The sequence below is a fragment of the Hyperolius riggenbachi genome, chromosome 2 (assembly GCF_040937935.1).
Source record: "Hyperolius riggenbachi isolate aHypRig1 chromosome 2, aHypRig1.pri, whole genome shotgun sequence".
NCBI classification, from domain to species: Eukaryota; Metazoa; Chordata; class Amphibia; order Anura; family Hyperoliidae; genus Hyperolius; species Hyperolius riggenbachi.
This window is the reverse complement of record NC_090647.1, coordinates 565,226,435-565,245,552: the sequence shown is the minus strand read 5'-3', so window position 1 is coordinate 565,245,552 and position 19,118 is coordinate 565,226,435. Positions and strand designations below refer to the sequence as shown.

At 47.3% G+C, this 19,118-nt stretch overlaps 2 protein-coding genes across 8 annotated transcripts in view; one reads left to right on the top strand and one right to left on the bottom strand.

The window, feature by feature from the left end:
* Positions 1–7,493, top strand: part of PLA1A (phospholipase A1 member A) — a 59,976-nt gene extending 52,483 nt beyond the window's left edge. The window contains exon 11 of the mRNA XM_068270975.1: positions 6,598–7,493. Coding sequence (XP_068127076.1) covers positions 6,598–6,694 — 97 coding nt within the window. The 3' untranslated portion in view covers positions 6,695–7,493. The remainder of the gene's footprint in view (positions 1–6,597) is intronic.
* Positions 7,494–8,470: 977 nt separating this feature from the next.
* The window catches only part of POPDC2 (popeye domain containing 2), a 48,441-nt gene continuing 37,793 nt past the window's right edge, over positions 8,471–19,118 (bottom strand). For 5 of the 7 annotated variants that reach the window (XM_068266292.1, XM_068266295.1, XM_068266294.1 and 2 more), the window contains exons 4-5: positions 17,804–18,274; positions 9,968–10,056 (exon numbers count right to left, since the gene is read on the bottom strand). In XM_068266292.1, the coding sequence (XP_068122393.1) occupies positions 17,837–18,274 (438 nt within the window). In that variant the 3' untranslated portion in view covers positions 9,968–10,056; positions 17,804–17,836. Of the gene's footprint in view, positions 10,057–17,803; positions 18,275–19,118 lie in introns of all 7 variants that reach the window. The other 2 variants (XM_068266290.1, XM_068266296.1) reach the window with 2 other exon arrangements.

Below are 19,118 nucleotides of genomic sequence, written 5' to 3'. Positions count from 1 at the left end.
GAGGTCCTCTTTGTCCAAAGCCAGTGCTCGCCATCAAAACAGCTCTATCCTAAAGCAACACCAATCAGGATTGGGAATTCAGACATAAACAGCTCCAACCTTGTGCGCAGCCTTGGCGTACTAATCGATGGGGAATTGAGTTTCAGAAACCAAATTTCATCTGTAGTTAAATCTTCCTACTTTCATCTGAAGAACATTGCAAAGATTAAACATCTGATTCCCCCAGAGGATCTTCCAACCCTAGTTCACGCCTTCATCACATAACGGCTGGATTACTGCAATGCCCTTTATGCTGGCCTCCCCAAAAAGGACCTGCGTCACCTGCAATTAGTGCAGAATGCTGCTGCCAGATTGCTAACAAACCAGCCTCGCCATTGTCACATTACACCGATCCTTCGCTCACTGCACTGGCTACCAGTAGAATGGAGAATACTCTTCAAGATTGGACTGCTGACATTCAAATCCCTGCACAATCTGGGCCCTGGATACATGAAGGACCTGCTGAAGCTGCACCACATATCTCACAACCTCAGATCAGCAAGTTCTATAAACTTGGTCACTCCCAGAGTGCACCTCAAAAAATCTGGAGATAGAGGCTTCTGTCATGCTGCCCCTACTCTTTGGAACTCCCTGCCACACCCAGTAAAGACAGCACCATCCCTGGAGCTATTCAAATCCAGACTGAAAAGCCACCTGTTTAGCCTGGCATTTCCGGACTTATAAAATTCTTCCTCTGTACCACAATGGTCTGAGCCATGCTTAGGCGCTTTGAGTCCTATGGGAGAAAAGCGCTCTACAAATGTTATTTGTTGTTGTTATCAATCCCAGACAGAGAACTGCACCGCCCATATCAATCCTAGACACAGAACTGCACCGCCCATATCAATCCTAGACACAGAACTGCACCGCCCATATCAATCCCAGACTCAGAACTGCCCCGCCCATATCAATGCCAGACACAGAACTGCCCCACCCATATCAATGCCAGACACAGAACTGCCCCGCCTATATCAATCCTTTACACAGAACTGCCCCACCCATCAATCCCATCCCAGACACAGAACCTAACTACCCATATGAATCCCAGACACAGAACTGCCCCGCCCATATCAATCTCAGACACAGAACCACGCCTCCTATATCAATCCAAGACAAAGAAATGCCCGCCCATATTAGTCTATAAAAAGGGCAGACAACCTTTTTGGTAACATCCAGGCCCCACTTTATGTGTATTCACACGTCAGACAGTTTTCATAGTTATCGACGGTCTGAATGCACACCAGATTGCACGGTCTATTCATGTATTTTTCTGACAAGTTTCTACTTTAACCTCCTTGCCGGTCCAATTCCCACCGGCAAGGAGGCAGCGCAGCACTTTTATTTCATTTTTTTTCAAATCATGTAGCGAGCCCAGAGCTCGCTACATGATAGCCGCTGAGCGGCAGCATCCCCCCATCCTCTGGCGATCAGAGTAAGCAGGAAATCCCGTTCAGATTGGGATTTCCTGCAGGGCTTCCCCGGTCGCCATGGCGACGGGGCGGGATGACGTCACTGATTGGTCAGGCTGCGCAGGGGTGGGGGGGGGGGTGGCTGGCTCGGTACGGCGGGTAGCGGTGAATCGGCGTGTAGCGGCGGCGATCGCGTACCACACGCAGCTAGCAAAGTGCTAGCTGCATGTAGGAAAAAAAAATTATGCAAATCGGCCCAGCGGGGCCTGAGAAATCCTGCTGCGCAGGTTACCCTGAGCTGAGCTCGGGATAACCGGCAAGGAGGTTAACCACTTCACCTCCAAGGGTTTTTCCCCTTTAAAAAACAGAGCAATTTTCAACTGTCAGCGCTCCTTCCATTCATTCAACTATAACTTTATCACTACTTATCACAAAGAAACAATCTATATCTTGTTTTTTTCCGCCACCAATTAGGCTTTCTTTGGGGGGGGGGGAGGGGGGGTACGTTTTGCTAAGAATTGTATTGTATTCGTAGTGTGTTTTAACAGGAAAAATAAGAAATAAGGAAAAAATACATTATTTCTCAGTTTTTGTTTAACGTTTAAAATTTTTCCCTAGTACAATGTATCGCACAATATTTCATTAGGAAATAAAGGTGCACTTTTTCAATTTTGAGTCCATCCCTAATTACGAGCCCATAATTCATAAAGTAACATTACTATACCGTTTTGACATACATATTAAAAAAAAAAAAAAGTTCAGTCCCTAAAGTTCCCTATTCATGTTTTTTTTTTTTTTTACTGTATATTTTTTTTTTTTGCAAATATTTTTTATGGGTAAATATTGTGGAAAGTAGGAGGTAAGGGGTTAATTTTAAATGTTAAAAAAATGTATTTTAATGAAAAAAAAGGTATGTAGATGTAATTTTACTATTTGTCCAGAAGATGTCCTCACGCATAACTTCCATGTGCATAGTATTACTACTCAAAGAGGAAGTAATGCGTGGATGTGTAAGTATTGGTTTTTTGTGAATGGCGGCGCCGTCTAATAGGTGGAGGTCATTCACACCGGAACTTAGATCGATGAATGGGAACTGTTTTCCCATTCATTGATCTCCCGGCTAACGATTGGCAGCGGTAACGAGCGCGGGAGCGTGCGCGTGGAAGGGGGGGGGGGGGCGAGAGGTAAGGGACATAGCTACTACTACTCGTCCGGGGGGGGGGGGGGGGAAGAGGATAATGGTACCTTTAATACAATTACACAGGGGCATAACTACAAATTATGCAGCCTCCAGCAATACTTGGATAGGGCCCCCATTGTTCACACCCTCGCCTACCCCTGGTGACCCTCACAGCCTGGGGGCCCATCTCACACCCCTCCCCCTGGTGACCCTCACAGCCTGGGGGCCCATCTCACACCTTCGCCTACCCCTGGTGACCCTCACAGCCTGGGGGCCCATCTCACACCCCTCCCCCTGGTGACCCTCACAGCCTGGGGGCCCATCTCACACCCTCGCCTACCCCTGGTGACCCTCACAGCCTGGGGGCCCATCTCACACCCCTCCCCCTGGTGACCCTCACAGCCTGGGGGCCCATCTCACACCCTCGCCTACCCCTGGTGACCCTCACAGCCTGGGGGCCCATCTCACACCCCTCCCCCTGGTGACCCTCACAGCCTGGGGGCCCATCTCACACCTTCGCCTACCCCTGGTGACCCTCACAGCCTGGGGGCCCATCTCACACCCCTCCCCCTGGTGACCCTCACAGCCTGGGGGCCCATCTCACACCCTCGCCTACCCCTGGTGACCCTCACAGCCTGGGGGCCCATCTCACACCCCTCCCCCTGGTGACCCTCACAGCCTGGGGGCCCATCTCACACCCTCGCCTACCCCTGGTGACCCTCACAGCCTGGGGGCCCATCTCACACCCCTCCCCCTGGTGACCCTCACAGCCTGGGGGCCCATCTCACACCTTCGCCTACCCCTGGTGACCCTCACAGCCTGGGGGCCCATCTCACACCCCTCCCCCTGGTGACCCTCACAGCCTGGGGGCCCATCTCACACCCTCGCCTACCCCTGGTGACCCTCACAGCCTGGGGGCCCATCTCACACCCCTCCCCCTGGTGACCCTCACAGCCTGGGGGCCCATCTCACACCCTCGCCTACCCCTGGTGACCCTCACAGCCTGGGGGCCCATCTCACACCCCTCCCCCTGGTGACCCTCACAGCCTGGGGGCCCATCTCACACCCTCGCCTACCCCTGGTGACCCTCACAGCCTGGGGGCCCATCTCACACCCCTCCCCCTGGTGACCCTCACAGCCTGGGGGCCCATCTCACACCCTCGTCTACCCCTGGTGACCCTCACAGCCTGGGGGCCCATCTCACACCCTCGCCTACCCCTGGTGGCCCTCACAGCCTGGGGGCCCATCTCACACCCTCGCCTACCCCTGGTGACCCTCACAGCCTGGGGGCCCATCTCACACCCTCGCCTACCCCTGGTGGCCCTCACAGCCTGGGGGCCCATCTCACAAGGGTGATAAAACCAGTGTGGTCATCATCATCATCTTCACACCCACAACAAGTGTAGCCACAAAACACCAGATCTGAAGGGGGGCCCTTTTATCGAATGGAGTAAAGTAGTAGTTGGGCCACTTACGGCTCTGGGCCCCTCTGCAGTCGCAGGGGCTGCCCTCTTATAGCTACACTCCTGCAATTACAACATACATATTGTGGAATAGACAGGGCTCTATTCATCCCATGATGATGTCTAGGCGTTTGCATGTTACAATAGCTTCATACAAATGACCTGCAAGCAGAGGCGTATCTAGAGGGGTGCAGGCAGAGCTCATGCCATGGGTGCCACAGCACCATGGGCGCCATGCTTGCCTTTGTGGTTCCATGCTTGCCCCCATGCCTCAGACCTCAGATCAGATTCATTCTGTTATCTGGGGAACATGGCTACTTAACTTATGTCTGTAGGGCGCACTTGGCTTAGTGTTAGAAAAGAGGACAGGGAGGGAATAAGAAGAGATGTTTCCAAACAAAGTAACTTCAGCAATATTCCGAGCCAAAAAAACACAGGCAACCATAGCACATGTATGCAAGAAAAGATGCTATTTTTAGAGGGCAAGGGGCTCTGACCGGGATGGAGGGGGGGGGCACAATCTCACTGTTTCCCATAGGCTTTATATTACCTAGATACGCCCCTGCCTGCAAGGCCTTATTACTAGTGAAGGTAATGAACGGGGCAGCTGGCGAGGTGTTACTGAAATTCTTTCACACACTTCAGAGGGAAGGAGATGCAATGCAAAGATGCACATTCTACAGATGGTGGAAACACCATAGACAAAATCTATACACAAAATAAGATCTACTAGCTAAGATGCCACCTTGCTCTGCATCTACCGTCACATAACATATTGTAACTTTTTGGATCTTCTTTCTTTCTGCGTTGCAGAGATTGTCCCTCATTTTCTGTCCCCGGGAACTCCATGATTCCACATCTGTTTTCTAGGAACTCAGACAGACCCGGGGACAGGAAATTACGGACAGGAATAAAAAATTGACAGACGTCAACATCTTCTTCAATTTACAAAATATTATTTTTTCATTGCTGCCTCCTCCTTTTACAGGGACAGTATTGTTATTCTTTCATATTCACCTTTATTTATTTTTAAGTTTAGTACTAAAAATAGATGTTTTTTGAAAAAAAAAAATCAATAAAATGTGAAAAATCTCAAATGAAAAGGTGACATTTACTTAGGTGGTGGAACCAGTAAGAGTGCGATTACCACAATATAAAAGCAAGCATCATTCTGCTGCAATGCGTAAATATATAATAGCTGCATTGAAAACAGCAGAGCCTCGTTTTCAGAATCTCAGCTCTTTCTGTTCAGCAGCCAGCACCTATTCAGTAGGAGACCTTGGGCAAGACTCCCTAACACTGCTACTGCCTATAGAGCACGTCCTAGTGGCTGCAGCTCTTGTACTTTGAGTCCGCCAGGAGAAAAGCACAATATAAAAGTTCTGTGTCTTGTCCTGTTAGAGATTAATTTACTGCAGCAGTAAAGCGACACTCTGTTTTTTTGCTGAAATATTAGCTTACTACCAGCAGGGGGAGCTCTAACAAATGAAATGTTTATTTGTAATATTTCACATGTTCCCAAGCAAAAAGAAAACATTTAAAATTCTCTATAAGTTATGGAAATTGGATTTTATGTTATAGGAAATGTAATTATATCTATAACTGTCAGGTCTTGTTCACATTAGAAGTGATTTGTATTTTTTTTAAGCACTGGTGATTTAAAAAAATCGCTTTAAAAGCAGTTGTGCAATGTTTGCTTATGTCAGTATTCTCAAATAAGTGATGAGCTTTCTTTCCAATTGCAAATGCGGCTAGAGCTTGAAAAATTGCTTTGAAAAGCAATTTGCTGAGTGCCTTTATGAATAAATACATTGTATTTATTCATTTCCAGGACAAAGAGTTCACTTCCTGGTTGACGTCAGGAAGTTAAAAAAACACAGGGAAAAGCGCTAACAAAATCGTGCAACGCTGGTGATTTATAATGTGAACTAGGCCTCAGGGTGCATACACACATTCAATGTTGATTGGCCAAACTTGTCACTTCCATGTAGTATGAGGGCGTACCGGCTGCACAATCTGCTCATAGCATTCGCAATCTGTTGGCCTCATACTACATGGAGGTGGTACAACTGACCAATGACTGGCCAATCAAAATTGGAACACATGGTGGCGTAGTGGTTAGCACCCCCGCCTTGCAGCGCTGGGTCCCTGGTCTGAATTCAAGGCAGGGCACTATCTGAATGGAGTTTGTATGCCCCCCCCCCGTGACTGCTTGGGTTTCCCCCAGGCACTCCGGTTTCCTCCCACAGCCCCCCCCCCCCCCCCCCAAAAAAAAAAAAAAATTGGCTTCCCCATAAATTAGCCCTAGACTACGATACATACACAACATGATCCCGGTTATACACATACATATGACTATGGTAGGGATTAGATTGTGAGCTCCTCTGAGGTCAATATACTCTGTACAGCGCTCCGGAAGATGTCAGTGCTATATAAATACTAAATAATAAGAATGTCATAATGCTTGATTCCCCTTGTGCCTCTAATCTCTGTGATCTCCCCGCAGGGAATCCATGTCCTGTTTGCCCAGAACCGTCTCCTTCTCGGGCAGCGGCCGGCAAGTCTTCAACATTGCTGACGATATGAACTTCGCTTGCCTGTAGCTCCTCCCCACCTCACCACTAGAGGCAGCGCAGTCACCATCTCTCTCTGTTTTCTTTGGCTCACAGGCAGCACCAATCCTCTGCCTACAGTCTATGGAGTTGTTTTTAATGTAGATTTCTCATTTTCTATAAGAAGTATCACTTCTAACAGTTTATAACACTTCTAGGCCGTTTCTCTAGTGTTTCTCACCAAACTTTACCTATAGTGCAAATTACCAGCCAAACCCATGCTGTAGATTGAGCTTGCCAGTTGGTATTGTTATTATTATTCATATACACTCACTGAGCACTTTATTAGGAACTCTGTACCAATACTGCAAAGGATTTCCCTCAGATCTTCCTGGCATGGATTTAACGAGATGCTGAAAAACATTGCTTTGAGATTCTCCTCCATGATGACATCACACAACGTCTGCAGATTGGTCGGCTGCACATTCATGCAGTGAATTTCCAGTTCTGCCCTGCCTCAAACCACCCAGCCTGGACTGCTCCAAATTCTGGCCCTGCCACTGCTGCCAGACCTCTAGACTCATCAGACCAGGTGGGATCTCCAGTCTTCATCTGTCCATGTTGGGTGATCCTGTGGCCACCACAGCTTCAGTTTCTTGTTCTTGGCTGACAGGAGAAGAACCCAACGTGGTGCAATGAATGGTGCATTGTACAGAGGGAGTCACTGTAGCCTTTCTGTCAGCTCAAACTAGTCTGGCCCATCCTCCTCTGACCTCTCCCATCAATACAAGTGTTGTTCTCTGGATGTTGTTTGTTTTTCACACTCAGCTTATTAAAGTTTTGAATATGTTGTATGTGTATATCGGTAAATCAACAGTTCGGTCTTGTTCACAATCAAAAATCGCAATGGACGCCAGCGTTTTGCGATTTTGTGCATGATCTTTTTTTTTAGTGCCTCCCGGCGCTTACCTGCGCATTGTAATTTTTTGTAAAGCGTTTTTCTAGGCGCTTTTGTAGAGCGATTAGTTTTTTCACTTCCTGGTGCAAGTTGGGAAGTGAACTCTTTGACTCTCAGAATCGAACCGCTCATATGTGAACTCTCTCATAGGGAATCATTGCACAAGCGCTTTTCTTTAAAAAAAAGCTTAGTGTAAACAAGCCCTTACAGTGACGCTGGAGAAGTCTGCAGAGCCAGTTCTGCTCCATCAGAGATGGACAGAGTGAGTGTAATAAGCTGAGGCTGGGAGCACACTCGTCTGGCAGTTTTCTGTATGCAGTTTTCTGCACACCATGTGTGTCTGTTTGTGTGAAAACATGCACATTTATCACAGAAACTAATGTCATTAAAGAAAATGTGTGCAGTGCCTCACTGCTGTATGTTTTTATCTGCATAGGGAAAACAGTGTGCACTGGCCAGTAGCCAACTGAATAACAGCGGTTTTCAGTTGACCTAGGAAGAAAGCGAGGAGGAGGGGGGGGGGGCCTTACAATGTTTTACAGGGGGGCCCAGTGATTTCTAGTTACGCCCCTGTGCATGCCTGAGTGATTACCCCCCTTTCTTATTTTTGCTATAGTATTAACTACCAGAGGAGATTCCTGAGCAGACACAAATGAGAGATCAAATTACACTGGTGATTAGTCACAGGGGAGGGGGGATTACACAGGCTAAACTCTCTAAATACACACAGGGTGCACTTCTCTCTGTTTTCCTTCTGTCCTGTGCAAGAGTTCAGGTCCTCTTTAATCCTCGGTAGATCGGGTGATCTTCTCCACTCTACACTCTGATATGATCCAGAATAAAAGAACACGCCCCCTCTTCTTTCTCCAAAGAGGTATTTTATGTATTAATTGTGCTTTCCAAAAACAAACACAAAGAAAAACATTAACATGAGAAGGACATGTAATCTGAGTTCTCCATACGTGTCATTGTGACAAAATGTATTAGCGGTAATTCTGTGGAGGTGGTTAAAGGATGACTCTGCCCAGAACTGACATTTCAGCGTATGAGTGGAGACTTCTGCTGGTGAGATCTCTGCCTTCCTGAGTTCCCAGCTCTGCATACCTGATGCATCCATTACTACCTAGATTCTCAATGCTGGATTCTTCTATCTCTCAGGGGCTCTGGTGGTGAGATCTCTGCCTCCCTGAGTTCCCAGCTCTGCATACCTGCTGCAGCCATTACCAGAGGCTCCTCCCCCTGCTGGATTCCTCTATCTCTCAGGGGCTCTGGTGGTGAGATCTCTGCCTCCCTGAGTTCCCAGCTCTGCATACCTGATGCATCCATTACTACCTAGATTCTCAATGCTGGATTCTTCTATCTCTCAGGGGCTCTGGTGGTGAGATCTCTGCCTCCCTGAGTTCCCAGCTCTGCATACCTGATGCATCCATTACTACCTAGATTCTCAATGCTGGATTCTTCTATCTGTCAGGGACTCCGGCAGTGAGATCTCGGCACGCTTCAGTTCCCTGCTCCCCCTGCTCCGCACATCTTCTATACTCATTACTGGGGCTTCCACCCTCCCACTGCTGGATACTTTCATCCCCTTCAGGGTTCTGGTGGTGAGATCTCTGTGCTCCTAAGTTCCCAGCTCTGCACACCCATTTCCCAGGGCACACCCTTCCATTTATAAAACTGGATTAATACTTTTTTCGCCCCAGAAACGTTTCTGTGGCTCCCCTTACATGTGCAACTGTCCTGCTCCCATTACATGTACAGAAGCCCCTCCTCCCATTCCCTGTGCAAAAGCCCCTCCTCCCATTCCATGTGCAGCCCCCTATTCTATACATGGCTCCCCTTTTGCAGCTTCATCTTCCAAATATAGCAGCCCCTTTTCCATGTCTAGTTGACCCCTTTGGACAGCATCCGCCCTAGGCATGGGCCTGCGCGGCCTTTACAGAAACGTGGCCTTGGGTACACACCAGGGTGGACGCTAACAGGAGACTGATAGTAGCAGAGCCAGGAACTATGGTGAGAAGATCCCATCACTGGAGGCCTCATGAAACAGAAGAAGCCAAAGTCAGCAGGCCAGACTCCACGTGGAACTGACATATCTCATTCTAGGTGGAGTGACCCCCTAACATGGAACAAGACCATCAGAGGAAGTTCTCCAGAGGAATTTGACATACAACTTAAGTGTCCCCTCATCCGTGGCTGTCCTGGAGGAGGTCACAGAGACGTGGCAGTGCTGCCGTGGCATAGTCCGCTCACACTGCTCACACTTTAGGTCCCCCTGGCCTCATCACGTGGTCCGTGTGCACATACGTGTCCATGCGTGTGACGTCACACAGGTGAGCTGTGCTCGGGGAGGGTGATGGGGTCATTGTTCCCTAGAGTTCCGGAGTCTGCGTCGGGGCCAGAGGAGCGCGTCCGTAAGAATGGAGGCGGGGGTGACCCTCTCTCAGGACGGTTCTGGCTGTGAAACAGAGGACAGAAACCTCATTAGTGTACAGATTATATCAACAATGACTGATTCTTAGCAAGACGGGGTTACCAGGAGTATCTGAAATATTCCCCCTTAACACATCAGTAATCGGATGCACAAAGCAGGATGTATTTTTTAGTTATTTTCCACACCTGCACTAGTTAAGTGACTGGCAGCAGCACAGACACTCTCAGCCTGATGAACTGTTTTAGGATCATGGTGGACGAGCTGGGTGCGCTCAGAAACAAGGTAAGCAGTGTGAAATAATATGTGGCGTTAATCTTATTAACTTGTGGAGCTGAAATGAAGGAATTGCTTATTTCTCAACAAGGTAAAATGTTACCGTAAAGAGGAACTTTGACAAAAGATTTAAAAAACAAATCAAAACATTGTAAAGTGAGGCGTTGAAAAAAAGAGGATAGATTAAGAAATGATTGATATTCATGGTGTAATTTGTTCATGTTTTTTATTCCATGGTAAGCCTGCAGGTCAGCATCTTTACTACTGGCAGAAATGAAACAAAACAGACAGCTTCAATTGCCATTATCTATAAACACAACCACTAACAATGTGATAGGCTAAAAGGTTGTTTTTTTTTATACATCTACTGTATAAATCTCAGGTAGGCAGGGCAATGCTTAGGAGAACTCACGGAGAAGCATGTGATCAGTTTGATCAGCTGATAGATTTATAAGGCTCTGATTTGCTGGTCATGATCATGTGATAAACCAGGTCATCACAGCAAATCAGAAGCTAATCAAACTGATCACATGCTTCTCCGTGAGTTCTCCCAAGCATTGCCATCCCTAATCTCAGGGAGATACTGCTTGCTTGGCAGTTGGTAACAGCCCTCATTTCCAACAAGGTGCACAGACAGGAAACTGTCATGTCCATGGCCCTGACATCACACTGTGGGAGGGGTTTCACCACAATATCAGCCATACAGAGCCCCCTGATAATCTATCTGAGAAAAGGTAAAGATTTCTCGTAGGGAAGGGACTATCAGCTACTGATTGGGATGAAGTTAAATCCTTGGTTAAAGTTCCTGTTTAACTGACCTTCAGCTTCCTGTACTTATGGGGGACAGAGGAAAGTCTCCTGAAGCTTGACCTGCTGATACAGAACAGCTAAAGACCCCTACACACTTCCAACAAATGCCGTTTGACATCAACGATATCACCAAGGTTGTGCAACAAGAATATCTGTCCCCAGTGACCGGCAGAGCAAGATGAACAATAAACGTTTACGGAGAAGAAGATCCACATGTTTGAATTTTTCAAACAGCAGTTATTGGCCGCAGTCCGTGCGTACTCGAGGGTCCAATGAGCAAGCTGCGTCTCTTGTTATAACGTACATGTAAATGTACAAACTGCAGCACCACAACCGCTTCCCCGCAACACTGAGGGGTGAGCTCACAATGTCCTGAACTACCGTGTGATCGGACAACAAGATGTGTCTACTGACCACGGTCAATCTTTATTGCAGGTGTGTATGGAGCTTTATACTCAGTTCCTGGATTCTGTACATTGGCAGCGTTTAATTTCCTTGCAATGGCAACACATTCTCTGAAACAGCTTTATTTCCACACACATTCAACATATATAAATCCCTATTTACTCCTATAAGCCTCAATCAGTGTCAGTTTAGCAATCACTATTAACTTCTATCTATCTATCAACTCCCCCAAACACTCTGTTTTCTGAGAGTTGTAACAAGGATAGCAAGCCAGCAATAACCTTCACAACATCAGTTACGCTAACAGAGGATTAGATTGTCAGCCCTGCGGTTCTGCTGGCTGGAGACTAGAATGTGGCACCTGTTTTGCATGCGCTGGGATTGAAAAGCACGGATAGCTTTTTTTGGCAGCAGACAATGAGAGTGTCAGCCCTTGCGTGTACATGGCTATAGCTTTCAGAGAGCTTCTGGTATCATATCTGAACAACCACACAAACCAGTCAGAGCAGACCAACAGGATATCCGCACCTTAAATTACTATAACACCCTCCCCTCTACTCGGGACCGCAGGTAGTACAGTCTGTGTTGTGGCAACCAATCACTGGAATATGCGAGGAGAATGCATTAATTGGTCACCCACCCCCATCCCCCAGCTGCACTGAACACCAATTTCAGGATCTCTTTGGGTAAATTTCTGTTCCCGGTGGGGTGCTCAGTCATAAAAACAATGGTATATGGTGAAATCTGATCTCCCCTAATTTGAAACAATCATATAAGCAAGTAGCAACTCTGTTTCAGCCAATGTGTATTGATTGCAGTACAGCTCCGGTCTTGTTAATTGCAGTATGACTTCAGTCTTGTTGATTGAAGTCTTCTCTGTGAGTTGATTGCAGTACGGTTCCGCTCTTATTGATATAAGTCTGCACTGTGTGTTGATTGTTGTACAGCTCTGGTCTTGTTGATAGAAGTCTTTGCTGTATGTTTATTGCATGGTCTTGTTGATAGAGGTCTTTCCTGTTTGTTGATTGCAGTATGGCTCTGGTCTTGTTGATAGAAGTCTTTGCTGTTCACTCTTGTTGATAGAAGTATTTTCTGTGTGTTGATTGCAGCATGGCACCAGTCATGTTGATAGAAGTCCCTGCTATGTGTTGATTGCAGTACAGCTCTGGTCTTGTTAACAGAAGTCTTTGCTGTTTGTTGATTGCAGCATGGCTCCAGTCTTGTTGATAGAAGTATTTGCTGTGTGTTGATTGCAGTACAGCTCTGGTCTTGTTGATAGAAGTCTTCACTGTGTGTTGATTGCAGTACAGCTCTGGTCTTGTAGATAGGAGTCTTTGCTGTTCACTCTTGTTGATAGAAGTATTTTCTGTGTGTTGATTGCAGTTTGGCTCCGGTCTTGTTGATAGAAGTTTCTGCTGTGTGTTGATTGCAGTATGGCTCCGGTCATGTTGATAGACCTCTTTACTGTGCAGTCTTGCTGATACAAGTCTTTGCTGTGTATTGATTGAAGTATGGCTCCAGTCTTGTTGATAGGAATCTTCAATGTGTATTGATTGTAGTACAGCTCTGGTCTTGTTGATAAAGGTCTGTGCTGTGTGTTGATTGCAGTACATCTCCGCTGTTGGTGATAGAAGTATTTTCTGTGTGTTGATTGCAGTATGGCTCCAGTCTTGTTCATAGACGTCTCGGCTGTGTGTTGATTGCAGTACGGCTCCAGTCTTGTTGATAGAAGTCTCTGCTGTGCGTTGATTGCAGTACGGCTCCAGTCTTGTTGATAGAAGTCTCTGCTGTGTGTTGATTGCAGTATGTCTCCGCTCTTGTTGATAGAAGTATTTTCTGTGTGTTGACTGCAGCATGGCTCCAGTCTTGTTGATAGAAGTCTCTGCTGCATGTTGATTGCAGTATTGCTCTGGGCTTAGTCAGAGCCATGAACGGAGGGGCCTGGTTCCGGTGACCTTTAACTAACTTCCTGCAACAGTTTCCCCCTCTATGCATTGGCTCAGCAGTGTCTTCTAGCCACGTGGCCCAGCCAAGCAATAACTCCACATCTTAGTGACGCTGATCACAAGACAAGTCTCTGTGTTTCCTTCTGATGTGCTAAGCTGAGTCTACTACAGGGATGTGAGTCTGAAATATATATACAGTATATCAGAAGCTTGCACTATCAAGGTACTAAGTTAGGCCACCATGCTTATTAAGGGTTAATGTTCAGGCTGCAGTCTCATGCTAAAGGTGAGGTATTGTCACAAGTTATTTAAAGGCATATTCACAAAACATATCTCATGGATTATCTCTCTGTCTATTTATACCATGAATTATCTCTCCTCATATGTCTAAAGGTGGACACTAACAGTACAATTTCTAGCTAAAAATCGTTCAAGCAATCAGAAATTCTGATTGGATTGGTTATAAATAATCTCGGTTGATGGGCACAATTGATTATGAATGATTATAAAAATAGTTGTGGATTGTTGGTTGTGATAGGAAGCAAAGATTGGTTCGTTGATGGTGTAGTGAACGATTTTTCTTCCAATCAGAATTATCTGATGGCTCGATCGATTTCTTGCTAGAAATTGGACCGTTAGTGGCCACCTTTAACTAATGATTTATCTCCTCACATCTCATGGTTGGTCTCTCATTGACCTCAATTAACTAAGATCATGCTGGAGATAATAAGGCAAGAGAAAACTTACCTCCACACATTCCTTACGTTACCTCCACTGTAGTTAATTGACCTCCTCTGTAGTTAGTTTCACACGCAGTTAATAAACAGCCTGTCTTTAACTCTGGAGTTATTTTAAGAATTGGAGAGTTAACTTAAAGACAGAAGAGTTAAGGTGGCCATACACTGGCCCGATTCCCAGCCGTTTCGACAGCAGATTCGATCCTGGGATCGAATCTGCTGCCAATCGTTCGCGGTAAACGCCGCTGACGATCCGATTTCCTTCCGAAATCGGATCGGTCCGTCGATCGCGCCGTGCGGGAAATTACCATCGATCGCCCGCGGGTAAAGTGCGCGTCGCTAGCGGCGGCCGATCCGATGAAAAATACATTACCTGATGCGGGCTCCCGGGCGTCTTCTCCGCATCTTCTCAGCGCTGCACCCGCTCCATCCCGGCGCTTCCTGGGTCACTGCAGTGACCAGGAAGTATAGAGGGCGCTCTATTTGAACTTCCTGGTCACGGAGTGACACAGGAAGCGCCGAGATGGAGCAAGAACAGAGCGGTGCAGCGTGGAGAAGATGCCCGGGAGCCAGCGTCAGGTAATGTATGCGCGGGGGGGGGGGGGGGGACAGGCGGCAGGAGCAGCTGAACAGATTGTGATCGGTTTCAGGCTGAAATCGATTCACAATCTGTTTGCAGTAAAGGCAGCCATACGATCCCTCTCTGATCAGATTCGATCAGATAGGGATCTGTCAGCTGGTCGATCTGATGGCACATCGACCAGTGTATGGCTGCCTTTAACTTTTAGGTTTCCCTGAGGTAAAATGTTTCCTGAATATGACATGCCTTATCACCATAGTGATAACTCTAGAAACTTTATTAAAGACAGGAGATAAGCTTAGTGAATTGAGGCCATTATCTGTTATCTCATGAGTTATTTCGTGACTTGGGGGTTGGTTCACAAAATCGCGGTAATGCTGGCGCGCACAGAAAGCGCACTGCAGTATTACCGCTATTTCCGGACACACAAGTACCGTGAGTTACACTATTAGTGTGAGCCGCTAAGGGACGATGAAAGATGTGAATCTTCCTGTGTAATCAGGAAAGCGTCCCGCGACATAAATACGCAATAATAACGCATGTATGGGTGATGATGATTCACTGAGTGCCGTAATAGAAACACACCTCATTATTTCAGCAACTGATACACAACATGCTGTTAGATGGAAAACCGGTATCTTCAGAGCTGCCAAGGCTGGGTACAGGGCATGCTGGGACTTCTAGTACAGTGGCGTGCCTAGGGTATTTACACCTGGTGCTGAATATTTACGCACATCCCTTCCCAAATCAAAAAAAATTTGAAGGAGTTGAGGAGTGTAAAGGGTTGTGCGCTAATGGTACATCCCCATGTGGTCTAGTTGTACCCCCAGAAATGTTTTAAAAGGATACCCGAAGTGACATGTGACATGATGAGACAGACATGTGTATGTACAGTACCTAGCACACAGATAACTATGCTGTGTTCCTTTTTTTCTTTCTCTGCCTGAAAGAGTTAAATATCAGGTATGTCAGTGGCTGACTCAGACAGGAAGTGACTATAGTGTGACCCTCACTGATAAGAAATTCCCCTTTTTTTATCTCTTTCTTGCTCTCAGAAGCCATTTTCTGCTAGGAAAGTGTTTTATAGTTTGAATTGCTTATCAGTGAGGGTCACACTGTAGTCATTTCCTGTCTGTCAGGACTGAGTCAGCCACTTACATACCTGATATTTAACTCTTTCAGGCAGAGAAAGAAAAAAAGGAACACAGCCTAGTTATTTGTGTGCTTGGCACTGTACATACACATGTCTATCTCATCATGTCACATGTCACTTTGGGTATCCTTTAAGATATAATGGGGCCCTAGGCAAGGCAGTAGATTTGGGGCCCCCTTGTGGTCCTTTTGTTAAGCTGAAGTGGGCAGAGGTCAAAGAAGGTGGCAGGTGGACCCCTTGATACCCACTAGGCCCCAAGCACCTGCCTAGGTTGCCTGGTGGATGATCCTGCTCTGGGTACCCCCTCCCTACATAGCTTACCTGGTGGTCTAGCTGTACCCTTCAGGGAAGGGAACTGACATCATTCCATAGTAACTGGATAGTGTACTGGTGAAGGGCTCTGCCTTTGACATGGGAGACCAGGGTATGAATCCTGCCTCGGGTCAGTACCTATTCAGTAAAGAGTCCTTGGGCAAGACTCCCTAACACTGCAGGGTGGCCCTTAGTGGCTGCAGCTCCTGAGCGCTTTGGGCTTAATGTGAAGGAGCGCTCGCTACCCACGCCTTACATGGCTGCGCTCGCTGCTATGTAAGGAGCATGCCTTCCTTGCTTACATAGCAACGCGCGCAACTTTAAATGTGGGTGGTCCTGTGAAGTATCACAACCGCAGTACTCCACTAGCGGCCGCTACTATGTTAATTAGCATAGTTACAGTAAAACTCTATGTTAACCAGCCTGGCGTTCTATTAAGATCGCCAGGCTGGCGACCGGACGTTTTTTTAATGAGCGGCCTTTCTTGGTTTGCTTTCCTCGTCGCCATGGCGACGAGCGGAGTGACGTCATGGACGTCAGCCGACGTCCTGACGTCAGCCGCCTTCAATCCTCCGATCTGAACTGTTTGGTCCGGCTGCGCTGGGCTAGGGCGGCTGGGGGGACCCTCTTTCGCCGATGCATGCGGCGCATCGCCGCGGCGGCGATCAGGTAGCACAGGCGGGTGGCAAAGTGCCAGCTGCGTGTGCACTTTTTTATTTGATGTAAATCGGCCCAGCAGGGCCTGAGCGGCAGCCTCCGGCGGTAATGGACGAGCTGAGCTCGTCCATACCGCCAGGCTGGTTAAGTAACATAGTAGCGGCCGCTAGTGAAGAATTGCGGTCGTGATACTTCACAGGACCGCCCACATTTAAAGTTGTGCGCGTTGCTATGTAAGCAAGGAAGGCATGCTCCTTACATAGCAGCGAGCGCAGCCATATAAGGCGTGGATAGCAAGCGCTCCTTCACATTAAACTGTGCAGCGCAGCTTAATGAATCAAGCCCTTTGAGTCCAACAGGAGAAAAGTGCTATACAAATGTTGGGATAGGATTATTCCTGCCTTCCTTTCCATGGGCCCCCTGCTGTGTCCCCATACAGGGTAAGGCACACGGTGTGGCTTGTACGTGAGTATAACCTGATCCAAATGCATCCATGATCCTCAGCAGCTGGCTGCTCACTCTACTTCCTGTTTCCTGCATGCTGCCTAATTACATGTGTCATGCAAAGATTGGGCGGGCAGAGAGCGGCCAGCCTCCGAGGAGTATGGATGCATCAGAGGGTGGAAGGAGTGATGTCAGCCCTCCTCCCTGCATCCCCACATACCTCGATCAATACTGCCCAGGTGTCACCCCTTCCATGGTGACACCCGGTGCGGCTCGCACCCCTCCGCACCCCACTGAGGACGCCACTGAGGTCATAGATTTCTTATTATGGTGTCTTCCATAACTACATACACCTATCCGATACCCTGAATGCAGCACAAAGAGGGGGTGTTAGGGGGGACTGATGCCAGCAAGCATAACAGACACACATAGGTGCAGGCATGGCGGTACTTACAGGGAGCTCCCTCACCAGCTGCCCGGCCCCCTCTTACTTCAAATACTCCCCCTCGCTCCCATAATCCATAAAGGAACCGGGCAGCTCTGCAAAATCCTCTAGAATGAGGCTGCTCGAGTCCTCACCCGGGTTGCCACTCTCCGGCCAGGGGCCTCGGCTGCTCGGGGGCGGGGCCTTGCTCAGGGGCGAGGCATCCTGCGATAGGCGGGAGAGCAGGGATTCGGGTGCTATGTCACCTGCAAACTCGGGGGACGGCCCCAGCACGTGATAGAGGCTGGGCAGCCGGATGTCAAAGCGGAGGCCGAACTTGGCAAAGAGCTTGTCGTTCAGAGCGTAGAGCTTCTGTGAGATGTCGAAGCCGAGGAGGGCGGAGAAGAGCCGAGCGATGTACTTCTCTCGAGCCAGGAGCAGGTACAGCTTCTTCCGGGGCCAGCTGACGTATGTACTGTCCATCTCCGCTGTCAGCGTCACCTGAGGGGGGGGGGACAAATAACACATTACGCCATGTGCTGACTGACTGTCATATATAATGTACAAAGTATAATGTACAGAGCCGTATATATTGTACAGAGTGTGCTGACTGACAGCCATATATAATGTACAGAGTATAATGTACAGAGCCATACATAATGTACAGAGTGTGCTGACTGACTGACTGCCATATATAATGTACAGAGTATAATGTACAGAGCCGTATATATTGTACAGAGTGTGCTGACTGACAGCCATATATAATGTACAGAGTATAATGTACAGAGCCATACATAATGTACAGAGTGTGCTGACTGACTGCCATATATAATGTACAGAGTATAATGTACATAGCCATATATATTGTACAGAGTGTGCTGACTGACTGCCATATATAATGTACAGAGTATAATGTACAGAGCCATATATAATGTACATAGTATGCTGACTGACAGCCATATATAATGTTCAGAGTATAATGTACAGAGCCATACATAATGTACAGAGTGTGCTGACTGACTGCCATATATAATGTACAGAGTATAATGTACAGAGCCATATATATTGTACAGAGTGTGCTGACTGACTGCCATATATAATGTACAGAGTATAATGTACAGAGCCATATATAATGTACATAGTATGCTGACTGACAGCCATATATAATGTTCAGAGTATAATGTACAGAGCCATATATAATGTACAGAGTATAATGTACAGAGCCATACATAATGTACAGAGTGTGCTGACTGACTGCCATATATAATGTACAGAGTATAATGTACAGAGCCATATATATTGTACAGAGTGTGCTGACTGACTGCCATATATAATGTACAGAGTA